Source organism: Salvelinus fontinalis, unplaced genomic scaffold (genome assembly GCF_029448725.1).
Source record: "Salvelinus fontinalis isolate EN_2023a unplaced genomic scaffold, ASM2944872v1 scaffold_0332, whole genome shotgun sequence".
In the NCBI taxonomy this organism is placed as follows: Eukaryota; Metazoa; Chordata; class Actinopteri; order Salmoniformes; family Salmonidae; genus Salvelinus; species Salvelinus fontinalis.
In genome coordinates, this window is record NW_026600541.1 from 22,086 (window position 1) to 49,512 (window position 27,427).

At 41.2% G+C, this 27,427-nt stretch overlaps 1 protein-coding gene across 4 annotated transcripts in view; it reads right to left on the reverse strand.

The window, feature by feature from the left end:
* Positions 1-27,427, reverse strand: part of LOC129845651 (zinc finger protein 70-like) — a 39,454-nt gene that overhangs the window by 9,515 nt on the left and 2,512 nt on the right. The window contains exons 1-5 of one of the 4 annotated variants that reach the window (XM_055913518.1): positions 13,858-14,337; positions 13,321-13,415; positions 13,008-13,185; positions 8,395-8,485; positions 5,242-8,061 (exon numbers count right to left, since the gene is read on the reverse strand). In XM_055913518.1, the coding sequence (XP_055769493.1) occupies positions 7,602-8,061; positions 8,395-8,485; positions 13,008-13,185; positions 13,321-13,415; positions 13,858-14,074 (1,041 nt within the window). In that variant the 5' untranslated portion in view covers positions 14,075-14,337 and the 3' untranslated portion in view covers positions 5,242-7,601. Of the gene's footprint in view, positions 1-5,241; positions 8,486-13,007; positions 13,186-13,320; positions 13,416-13,857; positions 14,338-27,427 lie in introns of those variants that run through there. The other 3 variants (XM_055913516.1, XM_055913517.1, XM_055913515.1) reach the window with 3 other exon arrangements.

A 27,427-nucleotide genomic window follows, 5' to 3' on the forward strand; every position in this document is an offset into this window, starting at 1 on the left:
TTCTCCTCCTTCAATGTTACGGAATCTTCCTCCTTTTTCATTCTGAAAGCTTCTTCCTCTCCTTTCACCAGAACTTCTTTTCTCCGTCTAGTTTAGTGAGTTTATGCTCTGGGCGATTAGCCTGGTGCAGTATGAAGTTAACACATTCGCTAATTTAAGAAGCAAATTACGTTAAAATGAACTAGTAGATACGTAAACAGAATTGTGTTCTAAACACCAAGATTAATACACACAAGGTTAGTCTAAAGAGCTTAAAGAGCTTAAATGCTCCGGTTTTATGTTCGCTAGCAAACCACCGCGTTGGTTGAATCAGAGGCCTTTTGTCGCTGTTGAAGAAGCCTCCCGCCCCGTCCATTAAATTATACGTCACGCAAGAAGCATTACCTGAAAAACTCACATTGCCATCTGCTGACTGCAGTGGGTAACACAGATTGGAACAAAAATAAAGCAATGTCCAAAAAAGTAATTTAAAAACAACCAGATGTTATGTTATCTTACTTCTTACAGCCAAAACGTTCCTCCAGGGCTGACCTGCCCATTAGGTGACCGATTGAAGAGGGCGACATTAGCTTGGAATATGCCATCCTCGTCAAATTGACCAAGGCTCATCGCTAACAACACCTCACATAATTCTGCCCAAAAACAATGAAAACTTATCACCCAGTGGCATATGGACTATTTAGGTGAGTGTTGGTGTTTGTACATAAAGCAGTGCCCACTTTGCAAAAGGAAACATGAACAGATAGGACTCTACCTGTGTAGACCACATGCACCTTTACCATCTTCTGGTTGTTGGAAAAGCTTTCCCCAAAACCTTGTCAATTAAATGTTAACTACAAAGTAGTCTATGCCTACCTGGCAGAATGATATCATGATTATTTGCATCAATCCAGTTGTGATTTGTTCAGCAAACTCTGCAATCACATGTGTGCTACAGAGACACCACTAACCAAGCAAGGCTCTTGCTGGTGCCACTTGAATTAAAGGGTATCTACACACAAAAAATGAAAATGTCTTAGATTTTTCTCAGACTACAAAAGTGGTCTCCTTTTGTTGTTTTTTTATTAACAATGTGATTTTGAGAGCGAAAAACTGAAAAACAGGGACAATATCAGAAACCTGGAAAATTACTAAACGGAGAAAACGGAATTTGAGAAAATATATTAAATATTCTATTGTTTTCTCTCATTATGTCACACCAGACTTCGCTTTGGCTCCCCCTCCTGTCCAGCTCAAGCGTTCAGCGTTGCCGGCCTTCTAGCTGCTGCCGAATGTACTGCTGTCAAACGCCCTTCACTCATCAACCCCCGGACTTGTCTCGTCATCATTACACACACCTGGTTCAAATCGCCCCTCTAGCACTGTATATATACACTCCCTCTGCCATTTTGTCTTTTGTGGGTCATTGTAAATGTTACTTGTTTTCCTGAGAGGAATCTCTCCTAATATTTCCTGAGTACTTTATATAGTTCACCCTGGGCCTTTTTGTTAATGAAGATATAATTTGAGCACAACAACGTTTGGGTTTTGTTCCGCTTTGATCTGTTGGTGCTGAAATAAATTCAGTCTTTCCAAACCTGAGACTGCATCCTTCCTACTCCTCTCTACACCAGTAACACATTATCTAGGAGAGTGTAGAGCAGTGTTAACCAATCCTACTCCTCTCTACACCAGTAACACATTATCTAGGAGAGTGTAGAGCAGTGTTAACCAATCCTACTCCTCTCTACACCAGTAACACATTATCTAGGAGAGTGTAGAGCAGTGTTAACCAATCCTGGTCCTCCACTACCACCAACAGTAACACATAATCTAGGATAGTGTAGAGCAGTGTTAACCAATCCTACTCCTCTCTACACCAGTAACACATTATCTAGGAGAGTGTAGAGCAGTGTTAACCAATCCTGGTCCTCCACTACCACCAACAGTAACACATTATCTAGGAGAGTGTAGAGCAGTGTTAACCAATCCTACTCCTCTCTACACCAGTAACACATTATCTAGGAGAGTGTAGAGCAGTGTTAACCAATCCTACTCCTCTCTACACCAGTAACACATTATCTAGGAGAGTGTAGAGCAGTGTTAACCAATCCTACTCCTCTCTACACCAGTAACACATTATCTAGGAGAGTGTAGAGCAGTGTTAACCAATCCTGGTCCTCCACTACCCCCAACAGTAACACATTATCTAGGAGAGTGTAGAGCAGTGTTAACCAATCCTACTCCTCTCTACACCAGTAACACATTATCTAGGAGAGTGTAGAGCAGTGTTAACCAATCCTACTCCTCTCTACACCAGTAACACATTATCTAGGAGAGTGTAGAGCAGTGTTAACCAATCCTACTCCTCTCTACACCAGTAACACATTATCTAGGAGAGTGTAGAGCAGTGTTAACCAATCCCACTCCTCTCTACACCAGTAACACATTATCTAGGAGAGTGTAGAGCAGTGTTAACCAATCCTACTCCTCTCTACACCAGTAACACATTATCTAGGAGAGTGTAGAGCAGTGTTAACCAATCCTGGTCCTCCACTACCACCAACAGTAACACATAATCTAGGAGAGTGTAGAGCAGTGTTAACCAATCCTGGTCCTCCACTACCACCAACAGTAACACATAATCTAGGAGAGTGTAGAGCAGTGTTAACCACTCCTACTCCTCTCTACACCAGTAACACATTATCTAGGATAGTGTAGAGCAGTGTTAACCAATCCTGATCCTCCACTACCCCCAACAGTAACACATTATCTAGGAGAGTGTAAAGCAGTGTTTCATTTTTACTGTTGTAGAGTAACAGCTGTATCCTGAAGTGACCTTTAACCTCCCTGCTCCTTAATACTTCTTCCATTGGATCAAAGCTTCAGCCAAGTAGGATACATGATAGTGGCAACACATGGAGCTTGGTTGGATATAGTCATGGTAGGATACATGATAGTGGCATTACATGGAGTTGGGTTGGATATAGTCATGGTAGGATACATGATAGTGGCATTACATGGAGTTGGGTTGGATATAGTCATGGTAGGATACATGATAGTGGCAACACATGGAGTTGGGTTTGATATAGTCATGGTTAACAAAATACTTTACTCAACATATTGTGCAGCTTTCTGTCGCAGGATCTTTTTATGGGGGGGGGGGGGGGGTGCCCTTTGTTGTTTACACATCACACACATGGTTATGGGCTTTAAAAAAGAAGACACCAGTACCATGTCAGATACAGATTAAATGTATTCATGTTTGAGTTTGCATCCCAATATGACACTTCATCACAGAAGACTGAAATGTAACAAAACTACTATTGTGTTTATTGAGCTGTACACTGAGATGCTCAGTTGGTCAATATTCCCCTCCAGTGATTCCCCAACATCTTGTCAACATGTGCCCCAAAAATGGTTCAGATATCTAATACCAGTCTATCTTTATAGACATGTATCCATAACAAGGCTTATTCCTCTCATATAGTCTGCAAAAAACTCTCCAAAATGTCAAAATTTTTTTAACATCTTTATTTTCATGCATATAACTTGTCAAAAATCCTTTTTATTACCAAATTCAGTCTTTCGTGTGGACAATATTTTTTTCATGTTTTCATGACTGCTTGAGATTAGGTCTCTGAATGGTCAAAAAGCTCTTCAAATAGAAGTACGTTTATAGCACAAAATATCTTACAAGTCGGCCCTCTCTCACTCTCTCTCATCATGTCACAAGCTGACAGGCTCCCAGAGGCAGGGCCATAAAAGGCCCCAGCTCACTCAACTGCCCCTCCCCTCTCCAACAGCCATCAACCCAGAACATCCTGAAGACAGAACATCTAAAAGATCATCTGGGAATCCTTTCTTCCTCATGGAGCTTTTCAAAAGTGAGGTGAATATTCAATGTGATGTTTGTTCAGCGCATTCGGAAAGTATTCAGACCCCTTTACTTGTTCCACATTTTGTTACGTTACAGCCTTATTTGAAAATGGATTTAAAAATATATATATATATTCAGCAATCTACACACAATAGCCCATCATTTGGGGTGGCAGGTAGCCTAATGGTTAGAGCATTGGGCTAGTAACCAAAAGGTTGATGGATCGAATCCCTGAGCTGACAAGGTAAAACTCTGTTGTTCTGACCCTGAACAAGGCACTGTTCAGCGGTAGGCCGTCATTGTAAATAAGAAATTGTTCTTAACTGACTTGCTTAGTTAAATATAAAACATCTAATTACAAAGCAAAAACAGTTTTTTAGAAACATTTATTAAAGATAAAAAATATACCTTCTTTACAAAACAGTAAGTATTCAGACCCTTTATTATGAGACTGTCAGGGTAAAAACCAAGCCATGAGGTAGAAGGAATTGTCTGTAGAGCTCCGAGACAGGATTAGGTCGAGGCACAGATCTTGGGAAGGGTCCCAACACATTTCTGCAGCATTGAAGGTCCCCAAGAACACAGTGGCCTCCATCATTCTAAAATGGAAGAAGTTTGGAACCACCAAGACCCTTCCTAGAGCTGGCGGCACAGCCAAACTGAGCAGTCGGGGGAGAAGGGCCTTGTTCAGGGAGGTGACCAAGAACCCGATGGTCACTCTGACAGAGCTCTAGAGTTCTTCTGTGGAGATGGGAGAACCTTCCAGAAGGACAACCATCTCTCCACCTCTCCACCAATCAAGCCTTTATGGTAGAGTGGCCTGACGGAAGCCCCCCCTCAGTACAATGCACATAACAGCCCACTTGGAGTTTGCCAAAAGGCACCAAAAGGACTTTCAGACCATGAGAAACCAGATTATCTGGTTTTGGCTTGACGCTTTGGCCTGAATGCCAAGCGTCACGTCTGGAGGAAACCTGGCACCATCCCTAGGGTGAAGCATGGTGGTGGCAGCATCATGCTGTGGGGATGTTTTTCAGCAGCAGGGACTAGGAGATTAGTCAGGATCAAGGGAAAGATGAACCGAGCAAAGTACAGAGAGATCCTTGATGAAAACCTGCTCCAGAGCACTCAGGACCTCAGACTGGGGGCGAAGGTTCACCTTCCAACAGGACAACAACCCAAAGCACACAGCCAAGACAATGCAGTAGTGGCTTCGGGTCAAGTCGCTGGTCTCTGAATGTCCTTGAGTGGCCCAGCCAGAACCCGGACTTGAACCCGGTCTAACATCTCTGGAGAGACCTGAAAATAGCTGTGCAGCGACGCTCCCCAACCAACCTGACAGAGCTTGTGAGAGTCTGCAGAGAAGAATGGGAGAAACTCCCCAAATACAGGTGTGCCAAGCTTGTAGCGTCATACCCAAGAAGACTCAATGCTGTAATCGCTGCCAAAGGTGCTTCAACAAAGTACTGAGTAAAGGGTCTGAATACTTATGAACATTTTATTTTTCAGTTGTTAAAAAATAAAATAAAATTTGCAACAATTTCTAAAGACCTGTTTTTGTTTTGTCATTATGGGATATTGTGATGTCATAATGGGATATTGTGTGTAGATTGATGAGGGGAAAAAATGATTTAATACATTTTAGAATAAGGCTGTAACGTAACAAAATGTGGAAAAAAGTCAAGGGGTCTGAATACTTTCTGAAGGCATTGTATATAGCCATGTTATAAAGTATGAAAAGGCTTGTTCATTCACATGTCATGAAATCACTATGACATCATCATATTTGTATATACCCTAATGAATAAACTTTGGCTGGAAACATGGTTATTATTTATTTATTTAACAAGGTAAGTCAACTGAGAACACATTGTCATTTACAGCAACAACCTGGGGAATCATTACAGGGGAGAGAAGGGAGGATGCATGAGCCAAATTGTAAACAGTTTATATAGTTTACACAAATATTAGTCTCTTAGCTCTTATTGCAGGACTTTGACTGTGGTACATCACCTCCCCAGTCAACCTATTGTCAGAGGGGTGTATTATGACATCATATAGAACTACTCAGACATTCTAAATATCACTTGATTATCAGAGGATCATCCATATCATGAAGGTGGATATTGATCCAACCATTTCAAAAGGTATGACCAGGCTGATGGAAACAGGATATGCCTTTACAATTTTATAAAAGCCGACAGACGATATGTTAGTTCGTTTGACATGGTGGGGTCTTTTTGTGTCAGTAAAAATGTTTAAGCGAGAAATGGCGGTGGAAACTCCTTTATGCTCAAATATTTATATTTAAGTTTTGTCGCGCAAAGCCTTTTATCTGCAATGAGTCTGTTTGATAGAAACATTTCTGGTGGGAAAATGCGTATATTGTTTTATGCAGATTTTAGAATATTCACATGACAATCTGTCGCAAATTGCATGGAAACTTAGCTACTAAGGTGGATATTGATCCAACACCTGCCACGTATTCAAACCAGCCCACTGGGCACAGACGTCAGTTCAACATCTAGTTTCTATTTACATTTCTTTGAGTCGTCAACTAAAGTGAATTCAACATGAAATCAACACAAAATGTCACCTGTCATTGGATTTAGGTTGCCAGTTGGATGAAAAATAACAAAAAATACCTGATGTTGATGGCTTTTTACAAATCCAATCAGTTTTCTACATCTATCATCATCACATGGATTTGTTTTGTTGAAAGTACGTGGAAACAACGTTTATTCAACCAGTGGGAGGCTTGTAATTGCCCCCAGGAAAGTGGAACGAGGAACTCTTCATTGAGACAATGATAAACAGCAATCCGTGGGAGAGTTGAGGTGGATATTATAAAATAAGGATCTGCTGGAGTCCAAGTCAAACCAAGATTCTTTATTTCTGAGCTCAGAGAGAATAACAGTTACAAAGCGCAGTGTAGACAGTCTGAATTCCTGAAGCATTGGGTGATGAGCACATATCTTTATAGTTTCCTGTTCCTGGGAGGGACTTTATTCATACAAGGACCCAGGTGCAAATTGGTTTGCAACACAGAATGATACTCCTAAGAACAGGAGCTTATAATAGGACAGTTTCACAAGGTTAGTCACATAATCAGTTATGTGGACACACATACAATTAACATTTTCCATTACAGAGTCTGAACATTTTAATTTCATTAAATCATCAGTGGGCCAACAATGCAAATGTCAACAATGGAGCAAATGCATCACATCCAAATATCACTGTATTATCTGTAGTGCTGGAGGAATGACACACCCAGATAAACACACAGTCAGAGTTTTAAAAGGACCATTTAAACACATGGAATCTGATCTACTCTATATTCAAAATGACAGACTCCATATTAAAGTCATGTTTTCTAATAAAAACAAACAAATATATGTTTGAGTATACCTTGTACCATTTAATTTCATACGGTAAAAACAAGTAAACACATTATCAGTCAACAATATAAGACAATGAGAGCACTGTGTATGTTCTCTGATGAATTTTAAGTCAATGAGATGTGAAATATCAATATACAAGTAATTCTTCTCTTCTGTGTGGATTCTCTCATGACGTTCAAGTGACTGTGATGAGTAATATGTTTTCCCAGTCTGAGCAATTTCTAAGCCTTCTCCTCTGTGTGTAGTCTCATGTGTTTTTACATTTAAGTCATTTAGCAGACGCTCTTATCCAGAGCGACTTACAAATTGGTGCATTCACCTGTGTTCTTTCAGGCTTCCTAAATGGGCAAAAACGTTGCACCCTGGGAGGAGTGGTAAGGCTTCTCCCCTCTGTGTATTTTCTCATGCTGTTTCTTCTCCCCTGTGTGTAGTCTCTCATGTTGTTTCAGCTCTCCTGACTGGCTGAAACACTTTCCACACTGGGAGCAGTGGTAAGGCTTCTCCCCTGTGTGTATTCTCTCATGAGCTTTAAGGTTTCCTAAACCCTTAAAACTCTTTCCACACTGGGAGCAATGGTAAGGCTTCTCCCCTGTGTGTATTCTCTCATGTTGTTTCAGATGAAAAGGCCGTTTGAAGCTCTTTCCACACTGGGAGCAGTGGTAAGGCTTCTCCTCTGTGTGTATTCTCTCGTGTTGGTTCAGGTCTCCTTTCTGGCTGAAACACTGTCCACACTGGGAGCAGTGGTAAGGCTTCTCCCCTGTGTGTATTCTCTCATGTCGTTTCAGCTCCCCTGAACGGCTGAAACACTTTCCACACTGGAAACAGCGTTAAGGCTTCTCCCCTGTGTGTATTCTCTCATGGGCTTTAAGGGTTCCTAAAAGCTTAAAACTCTTTCCACACTGGGAGCAGTGGTAAGGCTTCTCCCCTGTGTGTATTTTCTCGTGAGCTTTAAGGGTTCCTAAAAGCTTAAAACTCTTTCCACACTGGGAGCAGTGGTAAGGCTTCTCCCCTGTGTGTATTTTCTCGTGAGCTTTAAGGGTTCCTAAAAGCTTAAAACTCTTTCCACACGGGGAGCAGTGGTAAGGCTTCTCCCTTGTGTGTATTTTCTCGTGTTGTTTCAGGTTCCATAACCGGTTACAACCCTTTCTAAAGTGGGAGCACTGGTGTCGTCTTGCTGGTTCGGACGTCCCTGGCTCTGGTTCCTCTGAGTCTGGTCTTTCTCCTGCCAAAGACACTGTGTTATTTTTAAATTAGAGACCCGAATGAAACCTCCACATGATAAAACAACCTTGCTACGAGGGTAAATCCTAAATCAGATCTCTCAATAACCTGAGGCCAGTTTTAACAATTATAGTGTGATTTTAAAACAAATGTAGAGCTTCCTGGCAATTACTGCTATGTTTACATTACTTATTTTATTCATCCTGTTTTACAAGTCAGAACACAAACTAGACAGTTCTAGGACACTGAAGACACAGACGTCGCTAGATTCCAATCAAGCAGGTGGTTCTAAATATTTTGTGTGGAAGTCCAAAACTTGTTTTTACGTCGAAAATAAAAAAGCACAAGATACAAAGCACTTGAACTTTGTGAAGCGTTTATTTGGGCTGCAATTTCTAAGGCTGGTAACTCTAATGAAGTTATGCATCAGAAGTAACTCTGGGCTTTCCATTCCTGTGATGGTCCTTAAAGTAATGATGGACTGTTGTTTCTCTTTGCTTATTTGAGCTGTTCTTGACATAATATGGACTTCGTCTTTTACCCAATAGGGCTATCTTCTGTATACCACCCCTACCTTGTCACAACACAACTGATTGGCTCAAACACATTAAAACCTGTTATGGCTAGGGGTTCCGCTAGCGGAACGTTTCGACAACATCCGGTGAAATTGCAGAGCACAAAATATTTTTTTATTCACAAGTGCAATACACCAAATTAAAGCTTAACTTCTTGTTAATCTAGACACCATGTCAGATTTCAAAAAGGCTTTACGGCAAAAGCAAACCATGCGATTATCTGAGGACAGCACCCCATCAAACAAACACATGACAATCATATTTCAACCCGCCAGGTGCGATACAAAACTCAGAAATAAGTATATAATTTGTGCCTTAAGTTTGAAGAGCTTCTTCTGTTGGCACTCCAATATGTCCCATAAACATCACAAATGGTCCTTTTGTTCAATTAATTCCATCGTTATATCTCCAAAATGTCCATTTATTTGGCGCGTTTGATTAAAAAAAAAACGGTTCCAACTCACCCAGCATGACTACAAATATCTAACAAGTTAAGTTACCTGTAAACGCTGTCCAAACATTTCAAACAACTTTCCTAATCCAACTTTAGGTATTTTAAAATGTAAATAATCGAGAAAATTTAAGACGGGATAAACTGTGTTCAATACAGGATAAAAACAACGTGAAGCGTGTGACCTGGAGCGCGGATCAAAACTTTAGAGAGCACTAGGCTGGACCCTCGTTCTGAATAGCCGTACTTCTTCATTCTCTAAAGAAAAACATCAACCAATTTCTAAAGACTGTTGACATCTAGTGGAAGCAATAGGAACTGCAACCAAGTGCCACAGAAAAGTGCCACACAAAGCCATTTGAAAACAGAGTCACCTCAACAACAAAAAATTCCTCCTGGATGGTTTGTCCTTGGGGTTTCACCTGCCAAATAAGTTCTGTTATACTCACAGACATTATTTTAACAGTTTTAGAAACTTTTGAGTGTTTTCTATCCAAATCTACCAATTATATGCATATCCTAGCTTCTGGGCCTGAGTAGCAGGCAGTTTACTTGGGCACGCTTTTCATCCAGACGTGAAAATACTGCCCCCTATCCCAAACAGGTTAAGACTCCATTCTACAGTCCTCCTTTAAGACTCCATCATGTTTAGAATGTGTCTGGAAGCGCTACTCTATCTACTCTCATCCTTTCGGTTTTAATCATATTTATATTAATAATGTTATAATAGCTAATAACTAACTTTAATAACTAGGGTTAATACCTGCCTGGCGCCCCAACAAAATCTTTATCTTTACCCCCATCTAACAATACCGCTACAGAATTAGCATAGTAGGCCATGTAACTTAAGGTAATCTGAAATATTTAGGACTAACTTATTCCTTGCCACCCATTCTGAAACTAACTGCAGCTCTATGTTAAGTGTTGCAGTCATTTCAGTCGCTGTAGTAGCTGACGTGTACAGTGTTGAGTCATCCGCATACATAGATACACTGGTTTAACTCAAATGTCATTGGCATGTTGTTGGTAAAGATTGAAAAAAGAAGGTGCCAAACAGCTGGCATGGGGAATTCCTGATTCTACCTTGATTTTGTTGTACAGGCTTCCATTAAAGAACACTGTGTTCTGTTAGACAGGTAGCTCTGGGGCGGCAGGTAGCCTAGAGGTTAGAGCGGTAGGCCAGTAACCGAAACATTGCTGGATCGAATCCCCGAGCTGAAAAGGTAAAACTCTGTCGTTCTGCCCCTGAACAAGGCAGTCCTAGGCCGTCATTGGAAAAAATAATTTGTTCTTAACTGACTTGCCTAGTTAAATAAAGTTTACATTTAAAAAAAAACCTCTTTATCCACAATATAGCAGGGGGTGTAAAGCCATACGTTTTTTTCAGCAGCAGACTATGATCGATAATGTCAAAAGCCGCACTGAAGTCTAACAAAACAGCCCCAACAATATTTCTATCGTCATCAACTTCTCTCAGCCAATCAGTCATTTGTAAGTGCTGTGCTTGTTGAATGTCCTTCCCTATAAGCTGAAAGTCTCAATTTGTTTACTGTAAAATAGCATTGTATCTGTCCAAACACCATTTATTATTTTTAAATGTAAGGGTTGGTAACAGGTTGATTGGTCGGCTATTTAAACCAGTAAAGGGAGCTTTACTATTCTTGGGTAGTGGAATGACTTTAGCTTCCCTCCAAGCCTGAGGGAACACACTTTCTAGTAGGCTTAAATTGAAGATAAGGCAAATAGGAGTGGCAATATCGGCCGCTATTATCCTCAATCATTTTCCATCAGACACCGGTGACATGACATTGTTGACATGACATTGTTGATTTTTTTGCCCAAAATGTCAGTGAAGATGCTCCAAAGATTTTTACTATCATTCTTCATGTCATTTATCTTTGTTTTATAGTGTAGTAGTTATTTTTATTCAGTTTAGTCACATGATTTCTCAATTTGCAATAGGTTTGCCAATCAGTTATACAGCCAGACCTATTTGCCATCTCTTTTGCCTCCCTCTTCATTATACCATTTTTAAATTCCTCATCAATCCACATGGATTTAACAGTTTTTACAGCCATTTTTCTTAATGCTTATTAGTAACTGGGATAAGCAATTTCATAAATGTGTCAAGGGCAGCGTCTGGTGGCTCATCATTACACACCACGGATCAACAGATTTTATTTCCATTGTTGGAATCGGCTAAACTTTGAGACATTAAAGAGACATTAAAAAAGTGATAGGAAGTGAAAGAGACTGGGTGTTATGTCAGAAGTTAATGGTTCTCTGAAGAAAGACAGATGGCTTCGGAATGTGTTGGGTGACGAGAGGAGAGCAAAGTGTGAAACAGAGGAAACAGATGGACATCTGTGGATTAGATGAAGGAGGGGTTGAGGTCAGGACAGATTCTCATCAGGGAGATAAAGGTGTGGTATCCTGTTACCCTCTTTACTCTCTTCCTGTGGAACCATAAGACGTAAGGATTGGAGAGAAGGAGGAGTGTCATAAGTGAGATATATATCTGGATGGAACAAATGTTGGGATGTCTGAATTACAGCTGTACATAACCTTTGGGAAAAATTAAACTTGGTTAAAGCTTCTCTAGTGTCCGTGAGTTATTTACTGTGAAAAAAAATAACCAAACAACATCAACAACATAGGAATCACTACAAACAATTGTATGACCTCTTATATAGAACAGTAGGCCCAGCCTTTTGGAACTTTGCTTTTCCTAGATATGGCTACTATATTGTGATCACTACATCCGATGAATTTGGATACTGCTTTCAAACAAATTTCTGCAGCATCCGTAAAGATATGATCAAAATATGTTGATGATTTAATTTCTTTACTGTTTGTAACTACCCTGGTAGGTTGATTGATAACCTGAACAAGGTTGCAGGCACTGGTTACAGATCAAAGCTTTCTCTTGAGTGGGCAGCCTGATCACAGCTTTCCTCCAGTATTAGTTAATTAATTAACAGTGTCTGGAGTTTAGTTTGCCTGTTCTACAGTCTTGTAAAGATAGGGGGGTTGACTGGGACAGGCAATGTAACATCCATAATGTTTTTAGGAAAAGTTTTTGTAAAATTTGCAGCTTACAACAGATCATTGAAACTTTCTCTCCAAAGCTAACTTCCATCAAGGTTTTATATGGTCTATTGGTTTCTCTCTTTTCATTGGCACAATCCTTTTTCAGTGTTATGATATTCATAACATCCATATCCACCAGTCTATCTTCCCGTCAACTAACAGAACTCTGCTGGTTGTCCTGGTAACAGATACCAGTCTATCTTCCTGTCAACTAACAGAACTCTGCTGGTTGTCCTGGTAACAGATACCAGTCTATCTTCCTGTCAACTAACAGAACTCTGCTGGTTGTCCTGGTAACAGATACCAGTATATCTTCCTATCAACTAACAGAACTCTGCTGGTTGTCCTGGTAACAGATACCAGTGAACAGATCTATTTAATTGTTCAAACTGAACTACAGCACTTACTTTGATGAGTCAAATCTGATCCTTTCTTCTCTTCTCCTCCTCTCACAGTTCCACTCAGCCCCGTTGTTTTCCTGCAGTCCACCAGCAGCACAGACAACCTCTTCATACCAAGCAGTAAGGTGCTACCGGGAGAGGCACGACACAGGGGCTCCGGGAGGGAGGACGGGCTAGCATTGTACTGGTAACCATAAAGAGGGGACACAGACACATATCATTATGGATGCTGATGTCACTGTTGTCATAAAGTGCTTTACAGAAGCCCAGCCCAGACCCAGATAGAGCAAGCTGTATGCTAGACCAGACCGAGCTGTACCATCTGGTGTTCTGATCTGGAGAGACTCTTCTCTTCCTCGTCAGCAGGATGTTGTTGAGGCTCCCCAGAGGATCCACAATAGTCATGTCTCTCTCCTGTGTTAACGAGGACATCAAACAGATCGTAAACTTATGACCATCTATTGTAATCTTAGAGTCTTACAAGAGGCATGCATATGTCTAAAATGGCCACTTTCATCACGATTTCCTAAAATGTTGTTTGTGATGCAAATGTTAAAGGGTCGTTCCACAAAATGGGTGACTTTTGCATCCCTTTGATATTTTAAGTAGAAAATATGCACCAATATTGAATTTTAAAAGCCTGTTATATTAGATGAGGGGAACTTTAATATAGACCACATGGAGAATTCAATACATCTAATTGAGAAGTCCCAACAAAAAATGTACCAATGGCAGATCGAACCTTTAACAATTTATACAGTACTGAACAACATATTAAAATATAGAACTTCAGTAGAACGCCCCCACAGTTCAACAACTGCCTAGTTTGTGCCCCTGTTTTTAAGAAAGTACTCACTGGTGTTAATCGGATCTTCTGTCTCCTCCTCTTTCACTCCCAAAACGTCTTCCTCCTTCACCTTTATTGAGATAGCATCCTCTTCCTCTCTAAAAGGTTCTTTCTCTTCTTTCACTATAACAGCCTCCTCTTCCTCCTTTTTCATTCTGAAAGATTCTTTCTCCATACAGCAGACCCCCTCTTCATTAGCAAGGGAAGAGTAGTTTGGTGTGCTCATGGTCAGGGACGTTAGCTAGCTAGATAGGTAGCATTAGCGACTAGCCTAGTGCTAGGCTGAGTATCAATCTTTAACAAGTTTGCAAATTGAACAAGCAAATTAGGTTAAAGTTAAGCAGTTGATACGTCAACCGAAATTTGTTTAAAACACTGGGATTAGCTAATGTACACAAACATGGTCTAAAACGTAAACCTTTCAGTTTTATGTTGGCTAGCAAGCTACCGAGGTGGTTGAAAGAGTATCCGCGTTGTTGTTCCTGAAGAAGCGTCCCGTCCAGTAAATTATACGTCACGCAAGAAGCAACACCTGAAAGACGCACTTCGCCATCTGCTGGCTGGAGTGGGTAACGCAGTTTGGAAACAACAGTTACTACACTTTTTGTATTGGAAAGAACGTCATAATAATTTAACAATAAGCTGATATATTTTCTCTTCCAAAATAATACGTTCCTGTACACAGACGGAGAAGCTCAATATGTAGATGTAGATGATGAATAAATACTTATATGAATAGGTAGTGTGTTAATACACATTTTCTCTGTTTATTTTTCACATTCGTTTTAATCTAGATGTGACCATACTATTCCCTTAAAGCCACGCTCTATAAGATACAAATCATCCTGTAAACAACAGAGCAAATGCATCACATGCAAATAGCACTTGATTATCTGTAGTGCTATACATTGAGTCTACAAAACATTAAGAACACCTGCTCCTTCCATGACTTTGACTGACCAGGTGAATCCAGGCTAAAGCTATGATCCCTTACTGATGACACTAGTTAAATCCACTTCAATCTTTGTAGATGAAGGGGGGAAACAGATTAAATAAGGATTTTTAAACCTTGAGACATGATACATGGATTGTGCATGTGTGCCATTTAGAGAGTGAATGTGGAAGACAAAATATTTATTTACTTTGCACGGGGTATGGTAGTAGGTGCCAAGCGCATCGGTTTGTGTCAAGAACTGCAACGCTGCTGGGTTTTTCAGCTCAACAGTTTCCCATATTTACCAAGAATGTTCCACCACCCAAATAGTGGTGGTCAGTGCCGTTTAAGATGAGGCAGGACGATTGTTTTTTTCATGAGCATGGCCTTAATTCTATTACAGCATATTGGATGACTGTCATTCATATTTCACTCACCCTGTTCAATATAACAGCAATAGGTTTAGGCTACTACATGATACTCTAATTGTCCCTATACCCATCATGAGGTAGCAACCTAGCCTAAACCTTTGCAGTGACACATGGACAGATACATTCAATATCGCCTTGCACACTCTCGCCTGCATCTAGCTAAGATAGAGAAGGTGAACAGTATAACTTTAGACCGTCCCCTCGCCCATACCCGGGCGCGAACCAGGGACCCTCTGCACACATCAACAACAGTCACCCACGAAGCATCGTTACCCATCGCTCCACAAAAGCCGCGGCTCATGAGGTAGCAGCCTAGCCTATGAATGAAAGTTTAGAATGTAGGTCACACAGGTCGAGAGCAAATTTTGCGGTGACAGACAGTGACACATGGACAGACAGTGACACATTCAATATCGCCTTGCACACTCTCGCCGGCATCTAGCTGAAATAGAGTTATTACTGGACAAATTCAGGTATGTTTATCCTGGTTTCGTTCCGTTTAAGAAACATTTGTCAACAGAATCGGCGGAATGAATACACCCCTGATCAGGAATAAACACAGTTCACTTTCATAACAGCCACGTTGTATTCCTTCTCTCCTCCTCTCACCTTTTCCCTTTGCTTCTGGACTTCAATGCACAACACATCAGCTGTTTGTGACCAGGCGAAAAAACCTTTCCGAGTCAAACCATACCATAACTGCTACACACAGCCTACATCGTTGTCACCATATTAGCTAAAGTAATGTCATAGTCAACATAGCTAATAGAACTAACGTGTTAGTAAACCTGCTACAATCATGCAGTAACATTACAGTGTACAGTCAGTAAGCAGTTTAGCACTTACATTGGCGGGTCCCAGTGGCAATAAATTAGTAAAACCAAAAACTTACCTTGACTTGGAAGAGTTCCAGTGTTGTGTTGGATAGTCATAGCCAGCTAGCAAACATAGCATCCCTTTGTTTGACCCAAGTGTTTGAGTAGGCTAAACTAGATATCTGCATTTGCTAGCTAAGTAAGTGAAACTGAAAGTGGAAAATAAGTGACGAAATATCTCTCTCTCGCTTCTCCTTCATTTTGGAATAAAATAATTTGTTCAAAACTGTTCAACTATTGTCTTTCTCTCTCTTTGAGTTAACTACTCACCACATGTTATGCACTGCAGTGCTAGCTAGCTGTAGCTTATGCTTTCAGTCCTAGATTTATTCTCTGATCCTTTCATTGGTTGGACATCATGTCAGTTCATGCTGTAAGAGCTCTGATAGGTTGGAGGACGTCCTCCGGAAGTTGTCATAATAATAATAAGTCTATGGAAGCCTTGAGAATCCTCCTAGGTTTTGTATTGAAGTCAATGTAACCAGAGGAGGATGCAAAGTAGTATGTTTAATTCAATTATTATTTGGTGATAAAAGTATACTAAATATAATTACATCTAAACTGAAACTGACATACTCCATATTTAGTTCAAATAAATTGTTATTTCCCACATGCGCTGATTACAACAGGTGTAGTAGACCTTACCGTGAAATGCTGAATACAACCTTACTGTGAATCGCTTGCTTACAAGCCCTTAACCAACAATGCAGATTGAAGAAAAATAAGAGTTAAGAAAAAATAAACGAAAGAAAAAAAGTAACACAATAAAGAATACAGGAGGTACCTGTACAGAGTCAATGTGGAGGCTATACACATGGGGTACCAGTACAGAGTCAATGTGGAGGCTATACTCATGGGGTACCAGTACAGAGTTAATGTGGAGGCTATATACATGGGGTACCAGTACAGAGTCAATGTGGAGGCTATATACATGGGGAACCAGTACAAAGTTAATGTGGAGGCTATACACATGGGGTACCAGTACAGAGTCAATGTGGAGGCTATATACAGGGGGTACCAGTACAGAGTCAATGTGGAGGCTATATACAGGGGGTACCAGTACAGAGTTAACGTGGAGGCTATATACAGGGGGTACCAGTACAGAGTTAATGTGGAGGCTATATACAGGAGGTACCAGTACAGAGTCAATGTGGAGGCTATATACAGGAGTTAGCAGTACTGAGTCAATGTGGAGGCTGTATACAGGGGGTACCAGTACAGAGTCAATGTGGAGGCTATAAACAGGAGGTAACGGTACAGAGTCAATATACTGAGGTACAGCTTAGGAGCAGGTGTTGAAATAAAAAACATACAGCTTTATACAGTTTGATTTAATGAGGCTTAATGACCAAAAGCACAATTCTATTTTTGTAGAAAAACATGAGACAAGTGTACGAGCATTATGCCTGTTCTCTAATGAACTTTAAGTAGCCTACATTTGATGTGATATATTCTTTTCGAGACAGGATTGTGTTACGGCACAGATCTGGGGAAGTGTACCAAAACATTTCTGCAGCATTGAAGGTCCCAAAGAACACATCATTCTTACATACATTTTCTAATAGAAAAAAACAGAATTAAACAAATAAAATGATTATATACCTGAGTATCTTCAACATGGACAATCTGGTTGATTCTCTGCTCAACAACACTGACTGTGAATCAATCTGGTTGATTCTCTGCTCAACAACACTGACTGTGAATCAATCTGGTTGATTCTCTGCTCAACAACACTGACTGTGAATCAATCTGGTTGATTCTCTGCTCAACAACACTGACGGTGTCAAACTTTGCTGTGTGTCCAGGCAGTCACTTCTGTCATCAACTACTAACACCAGTGCTGCACCTTTGTCCTTGAGAGACTGGATGACGGCTTCCTGCTCCCTCTTCCATAGTGACAACACTGATGGCTCAACATGGGTTTCTGAGAGACTGGATGACTGCTTCCTGCTCCCTCTTCCATAGTGACAACACTGATGGCTCAACATGGGTTTCTGAGAGGCTGGATGACGGCTGCCTGCTCCCTCTTCCATAGTGACAACACTGATGGATCAACATGGGTTTCTGAGAGACTGGATGACTGCTTCCTGCTCCCTCTTCCATAGTGACAACACTATTTTCATTCCCACAGCCTTCATCACCGTCCATGGCACCTTCGCTGCACATCAGACAAGTTCTGAAGAGTTCCAGAAGCTGGGATTGAAACATGATGTACTTCATCTCCTTGTTAGGAGCAGAGTTTCAGACTCTCTGAAATAATATTATTAGTGGCAATACATCAACAGCACAAAGTTAATATGTTACTATGTCCAGTAATGGCACCACCACCCATCAGCCCATTCTCTTCTTTATTTCAAAGCTCCAGTATATTGTTGCTGTAGGAGTTTATGATTAATAATCCTATTTATTTAAAGCCCCACTAAGATGTCACCATACTATTCCTTTAAAGCCCCTCTGTCAGATATAAATCATCAGAGTGGGAAACCAACTGACATGGAAACAATGGAGCAAACGGATCACTATCAGAGTGTATTATGACATCAGATAGAACTACTTAGACATTCTAAATATCACTTGATTATCAGAGGGGTGTATTATGACATCATATAGAACTACTCAGACATTCTAAATATCACTTGATTATCAGAGGGGTGTATTATGACATCAGATAGAACTACTCAGACATTCCAAATCAGGCTTCATCCATATCATCAAGGTGGATATTGATCCAACCATTTCAAAAGTAATGACCAGGCTGATGGAAACAGGTTATGCCTTTACAATTTTATAAAAGCCGACAGACGATATGTTAGTTCGTTTTACATGGTGGGGTCTTTTTGTGTCAGTAAAAATGTTTAAGCGAGAAATGGCGGTGGAAACTCCTTTATGCTCAAATATTTATATTTAAGTTTTGTCACGCAAAGCCTTTAATCTGCAATGAGTATGTTTGATAGAAACATTTCTAGTGGGAAAAGGCGTATATTGTTTTATGCAGATTTCTGAATATTCACATGAAAATCTGTCTCAAATTACATGTAAACTTAGCTACTAAGGTGAATATTGATCCAACACCTGCTACTTATTCAAACCAGCCCACTGGGCACAGACGGCAGTTCAACATCTAGTTTCTATTTACATTTCTTTGAGTCGTCAAATAAAGTGAATTCAACATGAAATCAACACAAAATGTCACCTGTCATTAGATTTAGGTTGCCAGTTGGATGAAAAAAAAACTAAAAATAACTGATGTTGATGGCTTTTTACAAATCCATTCAGTTTTCTACATCTATCATCATCACATGGATTTGTTTTGTTGAAATGACGTGGAAACAACGTTTATTCAACCAGTGGGAGGCTTGTAAATGACCCCAGGAAAGTGGAACGAGGAACTCTTCATTGAGACAATAATAAACAGCAATCCGTGGGAGAGTTGTGGTGGATATTATAAAATAAGGATCTGCTGGAGTCCAAGTCAAACCAAGATTCTTTATTTCTGAGCTCAGAGAGAATAACAGTTACACAGCGCAGTGTAGACAGTCTGAATTCCTGAAGCATTGGGTGATGAGCACATATCTTTATAGTTTCCTGTTCCTGGGAGGGACTTTATTCATACAAGGACGCAGGTGCAGCTGGTTTGCAACACAGGATGATACTCCCAGGGACAGGAGATTATAATAGGACAGTTTCACAAGGTTAGTCACATAATCAGTTATGTGGACACATACAATTAACGTTTTCCATTACAGAGTCTGAACATTTTCATGTCATTAAATCATCAGTGGGCCAACAATACAAATGTAAACAATGGAACAAATGCATCACATCCAAATATCACTTGATTATCTGTAGTGCTGGAGGGATGACACCCAGATAACCACACACAGAGTTGAAGAAAATGACCATTTAAAACAAGGAACCTGATCTTCTTTATATTCAAACTGACAGACTCCATATTAAATTCATGTTTTCTAATAAAAACAAACAAATATATGTTTGAGTATACCCTGTACCATTTAATTTCATACGGTAAAGACAGGTAAACACATTATCAGTCAACAATATAAGACAACGGGAGCACTGTGTATGTTCTCTGATGAATTTTAAGTCAATGAGATGTGAAATATCAATATACAAGTAATTCTTCTCTTCTGTTTGGATTCTCTCATGACGTTAAAATGACTGTGATGAGTAATATGTTTTCCCAGACTGAGCAATTTGTAAGCCTTCTCCTCTGTGTGTAGTCTGTTTTTTAAGGCTTCCTAATTTGTTAAAATGCTTTGAACACTGGGAGCAGTGGTAAGGCTTCTCGACTGTGTGTATTCACTTATGTGTTTTCAGTTGACATAAGTGGGAAAAACTCTTTCCACACTGGTAACAGTGGTACAGCTTTTCTCCTGTAGGTATTCTCTCATGTATTCTCAGAGTCCCTAACATTGTAAACCGCTTTCCAAACTGGGAGCAATGGTAGGACATCTCCCCTATGTGTATTCTCTCATGTGTTTTCAGGTCCCTTAACTGGTTACAACCCTTTCCACACTGGGAGCAGTGGTAAGGCTTCACCCCTGTGTGTATTTTCAGGGGTTGGTTTGGGTGTCCTTTCTGGTTAAAACTCTTTCCAGGCCCTCTACTCTTTTCTATTTGTGACCATACAGTTTTTAAATTCCTCATCAATCCATGGAGCCTTAACAGTTCTAACAATCAGTTTCTTAACAGGTACAGGTTTATCAATAATTGGAAGAAACAATTTCATATAGTGAAAACAGGGAAACACATTATCAGTCAACAGGAGCACTGTGTATGTTCTCTGATGAATTTTAAGTCAATGTGATGTGAAATATCAGTATACACACTAAGAAAAGTAATTTCTCTCTCCTGTGTGGATTATCTAATGACGTTTAGGTGACTGTTATGAGTAATATGTTTTCCCACAGTCTGGGCTTCTGTAAGCATTCTCCGCTCTGTGTGCAGTCTAATGTGTTCTTTCAGGCTTCCTAAATGGGCAAAAGCTTTGCACCCTGGGAGGAGTGGTAAGGCTTCTCCCCTGTGTGTATTCTCTCATGTTGTTTCAGCTCCCCTGACTGCTTGAAACACTGTCCACACTGGGAGCAGTGGTAAGGCTTCTCCGCAGTGTGTATTCTCTCGTGTTGTTTCAGCTCCCCTGACTGGCCAAAACACTTTCCACACTGGGAGCAGTGGTAAGGCTTCTCCCCTGTGTGTATTCTCTCGTGCCGTTTCAGCTCCCCTGACTGGCTAAAACACTTTCCACACTGGGAGCAGTGGTAAGGCTTCTCCCGTGTGTATTCTCTCATGCCGTTTCAGATGCCCTGGCTGTTTGAAACACTTTCCACACTGGGAGCAGTGGTAAGGCTTCTCCCCTGTGTGTATTCTCTCATGTTGTTTCAGCTCCCCTGACTGGTTGAAACACTTTCCACACTGGGAGCAGTGGTAAGGCTTCTCCCGTGTGTATTCTCTCATGCCGTTTCAGATGCCCTGGCTGTTTGAAACACTTTCCACACTGGGAGCAGTGGTAAGGCTTCTCCCCTGTGTGTATTCTCTCGTGGGCTTTCAGGTGTGCTTTCTGGTTAAAACTCTTTCCACTCTGGGAGCAGTGGTAAGGCTTCTCCCTTGTGTGTATTTTATCCCCTGTGTGTATTCTCTCATGAGCTTTAACTTCTTGAGAATACAGGGGGTGCTGTTTTCACATTAGCATAATTGCCTCTACAGATAAAACTGCCTCTTATTCAATTATTGCTGTTACTATATGCATATAACCATATACCATTGGATAGAAAACAAGCTATGGTTTCTAAAACCGTTCCAATTGAGTCTCTGAGTCAAACACAGGTCATTTCACAGCACTTTCCCTGAGCCAGAAGAAGATTGCAAGATGTGTATGCTCGCTTCAACGCTCTGCCTATATATGGTCACGCCACCTATGACCCGAAACACACTTCCTTCTTCTTCCTCTGTGTGTCTGGAAGACGTCAGAGGAGAAATTTTTTGTTTATCTTGTACTGACGTGAAATAAGACCTATTTCTTTAGCGTGACCGACAACTTCCGGTTTCCTGAGATGCGCGTTTTAGAGAAGCCATTGTCTTATGTTATGCTGACGTTACGGATGAAAACTATCTCCGTCTCGAAGTTTGTTTGATACATGTGACCATATCACCGTAATGTATGTTTTTTCAATATAGTTTAATCAGATTATTAGAATTTTTTCGGGAGTTTTGCCGTGTTCCGTTCTTTGAGTTTTTTAACTTTGGACAGAGCCGTGCTAGTCGACCAGTACCCAGGCTAAATGAAGAGGGGAAGTTGCCATTGTGAATGGATTGAACGACTCATCAGGACTAAGGACACCTTGATCAACATTCTGATGAAAGACCAGCAATAGTAAGACCCAATTTACGATGTTATTTCATATATCTGTCGTGCATGTGAACTGGTCGGGCGCGTCCAGCCGGTTCTGGCTGGCCTGGTTATGCTAATTTAGCGCTACATTTTGTTTTCGCTATAAAACATTTAAAAAATCTGAAATATTGTTTGGATTCACCAGATGTTGGGCTTTCAATGTCTGTACGCTGTGTATTTTTTCTGAAATGTTTTAAGACAAGTAATTAGTTATATAACGTTGGTCTCTGTAATTGTTCTAGCTGCATCAGCACTATATCAGATTGCAGCTGCAATGTAGAACTGTGATTTATACCTGAAAAATGCACATTTAAAAAAAAAAAACTATGCTATACCATAAATATGTTATCAGACTGTCATCTTATGAATTTGTTTGTTGGTTAATGGCTATCAATATCTTAGTTTAGCCGAATTGGTGATAGCACCTGATGGAGTAAGAAACTGTTGGAGTAAGAAAATGGTGTCTTTTGCTAACGTGTTTAGCTAATAGATTTACATAGTGTCTTCCCTGTAAAACATTTAAAAAATCTGAAATGGTGGTTTTATTCACAAGATCTGTGTCTTTCATTGGGTGTCTTGGACTTGTGATTTAATGATATTTAGATGCTACTATTTAATTGTGACGCTATGCTAGCGATGCTAATCAGTGTGGGGGGTGTGGGGGGTGCTCCCGGATCCGGGTTAGGTACTCTGTAGAGGTTAAGGGTTCCTAAAAGCTTAAAACTCTTTCCACACTGGGAGCAGTGGTAAGGCTTATCCCTTGTGTGTATTTTCTCATGTTGTTTCAGTTCCCATAAACGGTTACAACCCTTTCTACAGTGGGAGCACTGGTATCGTCTTGCTGGTTTGGACGTCCCTGGCTCTGGTTCCTCTGAGTCTGGTCTTTCTCCTGCCAAAGACACTGTGTTATCTTTAAATAGAGACCCGAATGAAACCTCCACATGATAAAACAACCTTGCTACGAGGGTAAATCCTAAATTAGATCTCTCAATAACCTGAGGCCAGTTTTAACAATTATAGTGTGATTTTAAAACAAATGTAGAGCTTCCTGGCAATTACTGCTATGTTTACATTACTTATTTATTCATCTTGTTTTACAAGTCAGAACACAAACTAGACAGTTCTAGGACACTGAAGACACAGACGTCTCTAGATTCCAATCGAGCAGGTGGTTCTAAATATATAACTTCATAGCTGTATGATACAGAATGTGACCTACACACTTCCTTGAACATAAAATAACTAAAGAAGTAATTTTGTGTGGATGTCCAAAACTTGTTTTTACGTCAAAAATACAAAGCACAAGATACAAAGAACTTGAACTTTGTGAAGCATTTATTTGGGCTGCAATTTCTAAGGCTGGTAACTCTAATGAACTTATGCATCAGAAGTAACTCTGGGTCTCCCATTCCTGTGATGGTCCTTAAAGTAATGATGGACTGTTGTTTCTCTTTGCTTATTTGAGCTGTTCTTGACATAATTTGAACTTCGTCTTTTACCCAATAGGGCTATCTTCTGTATACCACCCCTACCTTGTCACAACACAACTGATTGGCTCAAACACATTAAAACCTGTTATGGCTAGGGGTTCCGCTAGCGGAACGTTTCGACAACATCCGGTGAAATTGCAGAGCGCAAAATATTTTTTTATTTATTAAAATAATTAACTTCCATGCATTCACAAGTGCAATACACCAAATTAAAGCTTAAGGAAAGAAATTCCACAACTTAACTTCTAAAAAGGCACACATGTTAATTGAAATGCATTTCAGGTGACTACCTCATGATGCTACAGTCCTCCTTTAAGACTCCATGCTACAGTCCTCCTTTAAGACTCCATAATGTTTCATCATTAGATGCTACAGTCCTCCTTTAAGACTCCATCATGTTTAGAATGTGTCTGGAAGCGCTACTCTATCTATTCTACTCTTATCCTTTCAGTTTTAATCATATTTATAATAATAATAATGTTATAATAGGTAATAACTAACTTTAATAACTAGAGTTAATACCTGCCTGGCGCCCAGACAAAACCTTTATCTTTACCCCCCTCTAACAATACCGCTACAGAATTAGCATAGTAGGCCATGTAACTTAAGGTCATCTGAAATATTTAGGACTAACTTATTCCTTGCCACCCATTCTGAAACTAACTGCAGCTCTATGTTAAGTGTTGCAGTCATTTCAGTTGCTGTGGTAGCTGACGTGTACAGTGTTGAGTCATCCGCATACATAGACACACTGGCTTAACTCAAATGTCATTGGCATGTTGTTGGTAAAGATTGAAAAAAGGTGCCAAACAGCTGCCCTGGGGAATTCCTGATTCTACCTTGATTTTGTTGTACAGGCTTCCATTAAAGAACACTGTGTTCTGGTAGACAGGTAGCTCTGGGGCGGCAGGTAGCCTAGTGGTTAGAGCGGTAGGCTAGTAACCGAAACATTGCTGGATCGAATCCCCGAGCTGACAAGGTAAAACTCTGTCGTTCTGCCCCTGAACAAGGCAGTCCTAGGCCGTCATTGAAAAAAAGACTTTGTTCTTAACTGACTTGCCTAGTTAAATAAAGTTTACATTTAAAAAAAAAACTCTTTATCCACAATATAGCAGGGGGTGTAAAGCCATACGTTTTTTTCAGCAGCAGACTATGATCGATACTGTCAAAAGCTGCACTGAAGTCTAACAAAACATCCCCAACAATATTTTTATCATCAATTTCTCTCAGCCAATCAGTCATTTGTAAGTGCTGTGCTTGTTGAACGAACTTCCCTATAAGCTGAAAGTCTCAATTTGTTTACTGTAAAATAGCATTGTATCTGGCCAAACACCATTTTTTTATTTTTTATGTAAGGGTTGGTAACAGGTTGATTGGTCGGCTATTTAAGCCAGTAAAGGGAGCTTTACTATTCTTGGGTAGTGGAATGACTTTAGCTTCCCTCCAAGCCTGAGGGAACACACTTTCTAGTAGGCTTAAATTGAAGATAATGCGAATAGAAGTGGAAATATCGGCCGCTATTATCCTCAATCATTTTCCATCCACGTTGTCAGACACCAGTGACATGTCATTGTTGATTTTTTTGCCCAAAATGTCATTTAAGGTGCTCCAAAGCATTTTACAATCATTCTTCATGTCATTTATCTTTGTTTCATAGTGGAAGCTCTTTGCCACCTTCTCCTCCCTCCTGAATCCTCCTCCCCCCCCTCCTCCCTCTCTGCGGATGACTTCGTCAACCATTTTGAAAAGAAGGTCGACGACATCCGATCCTCGTTTGCTAAGTCAAACGACACCGCTGGTTCTGCTCACACTGCCCTACCCTGTGCTTTGACCTCTTTCTCCCCTCTCTCTCCAGATGAAATCTCGCGTCTTGTGACGGCCGGCCGCCCAACAACCTGCCCGCTTGACCCTATCCCCTCCTCTCTTCTCCAGACCATTTCCGGAGACCTTCTCCCTTACCTCACCTCGCTCATCAACTCATCCTTGACCGCTGGCTACGTCCCTTCCGTCTTAAAGAGAGCGAGAGTTGCACCCCTTCTGAAAAAACCTACACTCGATCCCTCCGATGTCAACAACTACAGACCAGTATCCCTTCTTTCTTTTCTCTCCAAAACTTTTGAACGTGCCGTCCTTGGCCAGCTCTCCTGCTATCTCTCTCAGAATGACCTTCTTGATCCAAATCAGTCAGGTTTCAAGACTAGTCATTCAACTGAGACTGCTCTTCTCTGTGTCACGGAGGCGCTCCGCACTGCTAAAGCTAACTCTCTCTCCTCTGCTCTCATCCTTCTAGACCTATCGGCTGCCTTTGATACTGTGAACCATCAGATCCTCCTCTCCACCCTCTCCGAGCTGGGCATCTCCGGCGCGGCCCACGCTTGGATTGCGTCCTACCTGACAGGTCGCTCCTACCAGGTGGCGTGGCGAGAATCTGTCTCCGCACCACGTGCTCTCACCACTGGTGTCCCCCAGGGCTCTGTTCTAGGCCCTCTCCTATTCTCGCTATACACCAAGTCACTTGGCTCTGTCATATCCTCACATGGTCTCTCCTATCATTGCTATGCAGACGACACACAATTAATCTTCTCCTTTCCCCCTTCTGATAACCAGGTGGCGAATCGCATCTCTGCATGTCTGGCAGACATATCAGTGTGGATGACGGATCACCACCTCAAGCTGAACCTCGGCAAGACGGAGCTGCTCTTCCTCCCGGGGAAGGACTGCCCGTTCCATGATCTCGCCATCACGGTTGACAACTCCATTGTGTCCTCCTCCCAGAGTGCTAAGAACCTTGGCGTGATCCTGGACAACACCCTGTCGTTCTCAACTAACATCAAGGCGGTGACCCGTTCCTGTAGGTTCATGCTCTACAACATTCGCAGAGTACGACCCTGCCTCACACAGGAAGCGGCGCAGGTCCTAATCCAGGCACTTGTCATCTCCCGTCTGGATTACTGCAACTCGCTGTTGGCTGGGCTCCCTGCCTGTGCCATTAAACCCCTACAACTCATCCAGAACGCCGCAGCCCGTCTGGTGTTCAACCTTCCCAAGTTCTCTCACGTCACCGCGCTCCTCCGCTCTCTCCACTGGCTTCCAGTTGAAGCTCGCATCCGCTACAAGACCATGGTGCTTGCCTACGGAGCTGTGAGGGGAACGGCACCTCCGTAACTTCAGGCTCTGATCAGGCCCTACACCCAAACAAGGGCACTGCGTTCATCCACCTCTGGCCTGCTCGCCTCCCTACCTCTGAGGAAGTACAGTTCCCGCTCAGCCCAGTCAAAACTGTTCGCTGCTCTGGCACCCCAATGGTGGAACAAACTCCCTCACGACGCCAGGTCAGCGGAGTCAATCACCACCTTCCGGAGACACCTGAAACCCCACCTCTTTAAGGAATACCTAGGATAGGATAAAGTAATCCTTCTACCCCCCCCCCCCTTAAAAGA